The sequence below is a fragment of the Phoca vitulina genome, unplaced genomic scaffold, assembly GCF_004348235.1.
Source record: "Phoca vitulina isolate PV1807 unplaced genomic scaffold, GSC_HSeal_1.0 scaffold123, whole genome shotgun sequence".
Taxonomy (NCBI): Eukaryota; Metazoa; Chordata; class Mammalia; order Carnivora; family Phocidae; genus Phoca; species Phoca vitulina.
In genome coordinates, this window is record NW_022589826.1 from 54044 (window position 1) to 62426 (window position 8383).

The window sequence follows — 8383 nt, forward strand, 5'->3', positions numbered from 1 at the left end:
TCAAAGGTGCAAAGGTGAGAGGGGAAAATAAGTAGGGGATATCCTTTTAGATGGACAAATCAATTAACAAAGAAGTCAGAGCTGAAGTAGAGTGCTATGTGACTCTCCCCTTTTCCTGAAAATCTACTTTAATCTTCCCTCTCTGCAGGCAGGTTTCCTGTTATTCAGTCCACATAGCATGAAGTGGCAAGAGCCCAAATTCTAAATTTTTATATCTCCTCTGTCCAAGAACTAAGCCACTTCACCTGGCCATTTCCCCCACTATCTCCAAAGCTCCTGGAGTGTCAGGGTAGAGACTTTGATGGAAGAAGAGAGAAGACTACAGGGGCTGTTTTCTCTTGGGAGTTTCTCTTTAAGTAGATGTGAAGGATCTACACACTAGTAGCAACTGTCAAGGCAGAGAGGCATTCTACAACATATGTGTAAAGTGGAGAAAGGCGTGCACTTTGCATCCACAGAATCCAGGGCTCATTCAAATTTGCGTGTAGAATGCCTTTCATACTTCTGTTATTTGATCACTGGAAAAATAATCCAACAGAGTTCCTCCATTTCCTTCAGTTTCTGTCACCAGACTCTCCACTGCTTTGGCTAAGATACAATTTTTAAATATTTTCCTATGTTGCTCATAGTCTTCATGTAAACTATTTTTGAGAGGCTTAATTTTTTATACTTGTCAAGCATGTTACTGTATTTTTCTTTTGAATCTTAAAAAGCTAAGACGGTTTACCTTCTTCTTATAAATCCTAAATGGTAAATGTCTGACTGGTTTCCAAGCGGGATGGTTCATAGGATGTTGGATAAACATCTTGGAAAATTTTTCTCCTTTAAATCTCAAAGTTTGGCTTAGAGTCACTTAGTGTGTCAGACTCATGGACATGTTCCAACACACCACTGGCAGCCAGGCAGCCACACGAAGTGCAGAATGTACAAGAGCCACTATAGACATCACACGTAGGAAGAGGGGAGAGGTACAGAGGTCCCTTGGACGTCCTGGTGAGGTGCCGTTCCAGTAAGGGAGGATAAATAAAAAGTCGACTGATGAAATGGAAGGACATACCCATGGTCAGTGAAGCTCAGGACAGAGTACCAGAGAGGAGGCAGGATGGCCTAGAGAAAATATTTAGTAAATGAGAGAAGACTAGGTGAATAGACAAAAAATAAAAAGGGAAAAAATTTTTTTCTGTCAAAAATATTTCATCCTCTTTGTTTTCATGCAGATATATCCATGCAATGGAAAAAGGAAACCAAACCAGTGTCTCCGAATTTCTCCTCTTGGGCTTCTCAAGTTGGCCAGAGCGACAGGCTCTCCTCTTTGTACTTTTCCTGTGTCTCTACTTAACAGGGCTGTTTGGAAACTTGCTCATCTTGCTGGCTATTGTCTCAGACCGCCGCCTCCACACACCCATGTATTTTTTCCTTGCCAATCTGTCTGTGGTAGACCTCTGCCTTCCTTCATCTACCGTCCCCAAGATGCTGCTGAACATCCAAGCACAGACTCAGACCATCTCCTATCCTGGATGCCTGGCTCAGATGTATTTCTGTATGATGTTTGCCAACATGGACAATTTCCTTCTCACAGGAATGGCATATGACCGCTATGTGGCCATCTGTCACCCTTTGCACTACTACACCATTATGACTCAGCTCCTTTGTGCCTCTCTGGTGTCTGTGTCTTGGGTCTTTGCCACTTTGAATCCCCTCCTGCACACCCTTATGCTCACCCGTCTGCACTTCTGCTCTAACAACATCATCCACCATTTCTTCTGTGATATCAACTCTCTCCTCCCCCTCTCCTGTTCTGACACCAGTATCAATCAGTTCATAGTTCTGGCTGCAGTGGGGCTGATCTTCATGGTACCTTCAGGGTGTATCATGGCATCCTACAGCCTCATCATCTCTGCTGTGATGAAAATCCCTTCTGCCCAAGGAAAACTCAAGGCTTTCTCCACCTGCGGATCTCACCTTGCCTTGGTCATTCTTTTCTATGGTGCAATCACAGGAGTCTATATGAGCCCCTCATCCAACCATTCATCTGAAAAAGACTCAGCCACATCATTGGTCTTCATGGTCGTAGCCCCTATGTTGAATCCCTTCATATACAGTCTAAGGAACAGTGAGCTGAAGGGGGCATTAAAGAAGGCTGTGGGCCAGACCAAAACCTTCTCCCAGTGATTTGTACTGACTGAAAGGCGTTCAACAGGAGACAAATCCTCATCAGGTCATCATTTTCATTCTAGTCATAGTTACAAAGCTGTTACCAAATACCTAACTAAACTTGGCAATGACCTAAATTTGCTACCTTATCACAGGCCTTATCTATTTGAGCTCCTGAAGATAGTATTGTTGTGGGCAAACATGTATAGATAATATTCCTGAAAATACAGAAGGAACATGAAATCAACATTTGAATACATCGTTAAGAACTCCCAGATGGCTCAGGACAACACAGAAACATACCATGGGGAGTGAATAGAGCACCCCCGCAGTCCTGTCCTCCTGAAGTAGACAGAAGTGATGTAACCATGTCACCGTGCATGAAAAACAGTAGAAAAGAAAACTATTATGTAATAAAAGGTTCAAATCATAACTGCAATGAGAGGTTAAAGAGAAAAGATATTGGTGAGGGTATGTGAGGTCAAGTAAAGCTTTGAGAAAAAAGCCTCACTTAATCTGGATCCTGGATATAGGTGATTTTTACACAGAAACAATGAGACTATTCCAAACCCACGAGGAAGCCTGGTAGGTAAGAAGGAGCATGGTGTGTGTGAGTAAATGTACCGAATAAATTAATCTGAATGGGTGAAAAGTCCAAATGAGGGATTGGTGGGAATGAGGGGATGGGTTATTTCTCACCCTAATGTTTTTTATATTTAGTCATCTTTTATGATTATATTGTGTGTACTTCCTATAACCTGTCTTTATTCCCTTGTGTAAAAAGTAGCATTTATATCTTCCTTGCATATATGTATATAAATCTTATCATGGTCTACAAAGAATTGCCTGGAAGACTACTAATCCCATTTTTAAAATTAAAAATCTAGGACGCCTGGGTGGCTCAGTCAGTTAAACATCCGACTATCGGTTTTGGCTCAGATAATGATCTCAGGGTCATGAGACTGAGCGCCACGTCGGGCTCCATACTCAGGGCAGAGTGTGCTTGAGATTCTCTCTCTCCGTCCACATCTGCCCCTCCCTCTGCTCGTGCTCTCTCTCTAAAATAAACAAATTGGGGCACCTGGGTGGCTCAGTTGGTTAAGCGTCTGCCTTGCGCTCAGGTCATGATCCCAGGGTCCTGGGATCGAGCCCCCCATCGGGCTCCCTGCTCAACAGAGAGCCTGCTTCTCCCTCTGCCTGTTGCTCCTGCGTGTGCTCTCTTTCTCTCTCTGTCAAATAAATAATATATTTTTAAAAAATCAAATGTAATTAATTAATTAAATTAAAAATCTGTGCTGTTATTTAGAGTTGCCTATATGAGAAGCGACCATACCAGCAATTGATAATATTTGCCTTTGTGATCTTTGATTTGGAACTCATAGTTGATTTAACAGACTGTTTTCTGGGTCCATTGTGTTGCCCAGAGCCATGCAAAGTGCCTTTCTCCATATGCCATATGTCCCATAGTTTAAGTCATACTATCTAAAACATCTCTTCAAAGTTGGTAAAAAGGAAAAAAAAAGCAAATAAATAAAATGCTCATTTTCATATATGTAATAATTAAGAGGCAGAAATAAAAAGATTTTTTTAAAAAACATCCTGCTATAAATGTTTGTCTTCTTTCTTTATGATGAGAAGACCATCTACAAGTTACGCTTGTGTTTTTTACTTTTTTCTTAGGAGACAGAGATCAGAAAACTTTGCTGGAGCTTGTAAGGACCAATGTAAGCAACACCGGGTGGGACAGAGAAGCAATGACAATAATGGACCAATCAAATCCCAATTTTCTATGTCTTGAAAGATCTTTGTATGCATCAGCTTTCTTAGTTGCAAAGAAACAGAAATCAATCCTGCTTAATTAAGCAGAAATAGAATTTAATAAAAGAGTGTTGGGTAATTCATAAAATTGCTAGAAGGGCTGGAGAACCAGTGTCATGAGCACGCTATGAAGGCACACATACGAGTTGTGTCTTTCCACAATGTCAGCTTTATTCAATCATAAAGCAAAGTTAAATCACAATTATAAACCAGGTTCTGGATTCCAAACTCAGTGACAATTCACCATGTGAATAAACTTGGCTTCTTTACACAGCACACAAGGCAGGAAGGAAGACAAGCCACACAACAAACAAGGTAAGAGAAGGGTGCAGGAAGTTAACGAACCAAGTGCAAAGTCAGTTCATGGGCCCACAGTTGAGATAAGGCCTCGGTTTGGTCGCGGTCAGCTCTCGGCACTTACTGCTTATGTTCAAGCAGTGAACATAATTTAATAAATTCCAACTTATTTTTCATGGATTATGCTTTTGGTTGTTGTCTAAAATATAACCACTAAATTCAAGGTCATGTAGAATTTCTCCATGTTTTCTTTTAGAAGTTTTATAGTTTTGGATTTTACATTTAGGTCTATGATCCATTTTGAGTTAATTTTGTGAAAGATACAAGGTGATTTTCTTGCATATAAACATCTAATTGTTCCAACACCATTTGCTGAAAAAAGCTATCCTTTCTCCATTGAATTGCCTTTGCACCTCTGTCATGAATTAGCTGACTATATTTGTTTGAGTCTATTTCTGGGCGCTATTCTATTCCACTGACCTATGTGTCTATTTCCACTGACCTATGCCATCTTGACTACAGTAGTTTTATAGCAAATATTAAAATTATAGTGTGAATCTAACTTTGTCCTTCTTCTTCAATATTGTGTTGGTTATTCTACATCTTTTCCTTCCCATATAAATGTTAGAATTAGTTTGTCAATTATCTACAAAACAGCTTGCTGTGATTTCTGAGAGTTATGTTGAGTCAACAGATCAAGTTGGGAAGAATTGACACCTTAACAATTCTGAGTCTTCCAATACATGAACATAGAATATCTCTCCATATGTTTAGATTTCTTTGAATTATTTCATCAGTGTTTTGTAATTTTCTGCATACAGAGCCTATACCTATTTTGTCAAGTTTATACCTAAGTGTTTTCTTTTTGACTTTCAGATATTGACCTTGTAACCTGCAACATTGCTGTAATTGCTTGCTCCAGGAGATTTTTGTTTTTTGGTCTCTGGGATTTTCTACATAGAAAGTTTATATGTGAATAGAGACAGCTTTATTTCTTCCTTTCCTTTCTGTATACCTTTTATTTATTTTTGTCTTACTGTCCTAGTTAGGACTTCCAGCATGATGTGAAATAGTAGTGAGAGACGACAGCTTTATCCATTTTCTAATCTTGAGGAAAATATTCAGCTTCTCATTTATAAGTATGGAGTTAGCTGTGGTTTGCTGGGTGGGCGGGTGGGTTGTTTTCTGTAGATGTTCTTTATCAAGTAGAGAAAGTTTCCATCTACTACTAGTTTATTGAGAGTTTTTATCACAAACAGCTGTTGGATTTTGTCAAATGCTTTCTCTGAATCAAATGATTATGATTTTGCTTTTTTAGCCTGTTGATTATATTTGTGGATTATGTTGACTGATTTCCAAATGCTGAACCACTCTTGCATGTCCACTTGGTTGTTGTATATAATTCTTTTTATATGCCATTGGATTTGTTAATATTTTGTTGAGGATTTCTGCATCTATGTTCATGAGATAGCTTGGTCTGTAGTGTTTTTCTTGTAATGTCTTTAAATGGTTTTGGTATTAGATATAGTAGAAAGTTAGGAAGTGTTCCCTCTGCTTCTATTTTCAATAGATTGTGAGGAATTGGCCTTTAACTGCTTGACAGAATTCACTAATGAAACTATTTAGTGGGCTTGGTGCTTTTTCCAGATAGTTATTAATTAGGAAGAGCAAGGAGGTTCATTGGGGATGATAGAGCAGAATGAGCTAGGGAGAGAGTAATAGATTACATGGGGTATAGGTCATATGAGGTCTCATAGGCCATTTTAAGGACTTTAGGTTTTGCCTTGCCTGTAATGGGGAGCTACTCAAAGGTTTGAAGCTGAGGGCTAGTTTAGGGATTGAAAAATAATTTTCCCTCTATCATTCTGAGTTCTCAGTTGAAATCCCTGTAATAAAAGACATTAACAAGAGAAAAACAAACAGAAGTTTATTAACACGTATACCTCATGAGTACATAGGAAATACCTAGAGAAAAATGAGCAACGAAAAGAGTAACTTAGGATTTCATTTAACAGGGAAAGGGGACAGGAGATGTAGGCCTTTTAGGGGAGAGTAAATGATTTTTAGTAAAGATGAATGGGCCCTTAAGAGAACAGATGGGAGGTATGACTGATGTGGGAAACAAAGTCTAAAGAAGAATTAAATCTCCTTACTGCCTACAGCCCAGTGACAAGTCCTTGAAACAGCCAGAGTGACCTTCCTCTGGGATTTCAGCTGCCTTGGTGTTGACACTTTGCTAAAGCGGCAATCTTAGCTTAACATTATCCCGACGCCCCAGGATGCTGTTAAGTCTACTTTAACATATAAAAATTCCTTTGGAAACTTTCTCTCTACCCCCCAAGATCTATGTTAGCAATCATACTCCAAGGACATGACCCACTGATATACATCTGAAGGGTCTCATGACTGAGTTCTTACTAAACAGTAATAAATGACCTTTTCCTAACAATAGCTAGCCCCCCTCAGGATCCTGGAAACCTTGCTTCCAAAATACCTTGGAGGCTTGTGCTGTCCCCAACCCCCTCCCAACGTGATAGCATATAATCAGTCACCCAACGCTACCCCAGTGCAGCTCTTTCTGCCCACGGGTCCTGTCCCCGTGCTTTAATAAAACCACATTTTTCCACTGAAGACATCTCAAGATTTCTTTTTTGGCTGTGGGCTCCAAACCCCATTTCTACATCATGATCATTTGTGACAAGTTTGTCAGGGTGTGGTGTCAACTTCTTTCCTACGATATGAGCCAATCTTCCCTAGCTGATGAAACTCCTGGGGAGGGTATTTACAACAATTGAGTTTATTCTGGAGGATCTGTCTGTAGGCAGATAAGGGAAAGTCAGAGAAAGCGTCTTTCCACATTTGCTTTTTTTCAAGTGCCTACAGCTCAAAATAATCAATGTATCAAAGGCGCATATTTTGAGGAGGTGTGTTCTGCTACCCTTCAGCAGCATGGCAGAACTTAGGCCGCAACAGCTCTGTTAAGAATAGACTGTGGGGAACACAGAAAGCAGCAGAGGGAACATGTAAGAGGTTTACCGCCCTAACCAGAGAGAGTGCATCGGTCCATCTTTAGGAGAATGGATGCCATATTCACAGCCGGATTATTATACAGTAATGAAAATTAACTTTAACTCAACAACATGGATAAACCGGAGTGACCTATTGTTAAGTGAAAACAGCAAATATCAGAAGATTACCTATGGCATGATGCCTTTTAGATGAAAAACAAGAAAATTAAACCATATGTTGCTTGACCACGTATACTTATCTAATAGAACTATTCCTCCAAAAAGAGAATAAACACATTTTATAGGGGTTACTTCTGTTGAACAGAAAACCACAGGCCCAGGTGGAGTTACTTGCCTCCAGAACAGCCAACCAGGACACAATTACAGTTGCAATCTCTTCAGGAGTGAAATTTTAAGCAAATCAATCAAGAATTTTCTGGTCAGCACCAATAAGGTCACACGGGCCCTCTTCATTCCCTTCTCCCCGCCCCCCAAGAAGATGAGGTAATCTGCAAGAGAAGACCCCCTCCTCACCTTCCCCCCCACCCCCGCCAAGGGAAGCCCACCTTGCCTTGAAACAATGCTGTTCCTTTGGCTAGTAACTTCCTTGCTCCACTCTCTTTCCTATAAAAATCTTCGATTTTTGTACCACTCCGCGCTCCTCTCTACTTACTACGGCTTAATTAGTATGATCAGATCTTCTTGTTACTCGGTTGAATTTCGGTTAACACCGCACGTGAGAGGAGGTACTGAAAGAGCCCCAGTGAACGTAAGTCACCGTCAACATTCCAGTCCTCACACATTGGCCCACGGATTCGGGAAAGTCCACGTTTCGGGCCACGCACAGGCCGTCGTGAGTCCGGCTATAACCAGCCACGTTTGTAACCTGCGCTCCCGGAAGCCCAGGGAGGCTTTGCAAGGGTGAGGTCTGAGCGCGGTGCGTGGCTTCCGTCCCACTCCCCAGACTGAAGTCAGGCGAGGCCGCGTTTCCCGCTACACAGGGGGGCAAGGACCCCACCCCAAAGCCCCGAGAGCTTCGCGAGCCGCGGAAGCTGCCCGGGAAACGGGAGTCAGAGCGCGGGAGAGACGCCAAGACTTCTGGGAGT

At 41.2% G+C, this 8383-nt stretch overlaps 1 protein-coding gene across 1 annotated transcript; it reads left to right on the forward strand.

The window, feature by feature from the left end:
• The first annotated feature begins 1196 nt into the window (after positions 1-1196).
• Positions 1197-2979, forward strand: LOC116628570 (olfactory receptor 1F12). The gene has a single exon (XM_032398982.1). The coding sequence runs from the start codon at positions 1231-1233 to the stop codon at positions 2170-2172; it is 942 nt and encodes a 313-aa protein (XP_032254873.1). The 5' UTR covers positions 1197-1230; the 3' UTR covers positions 2173-2979.
• Positions 2980-8383: the final 5404 nt, after the last annotated feature.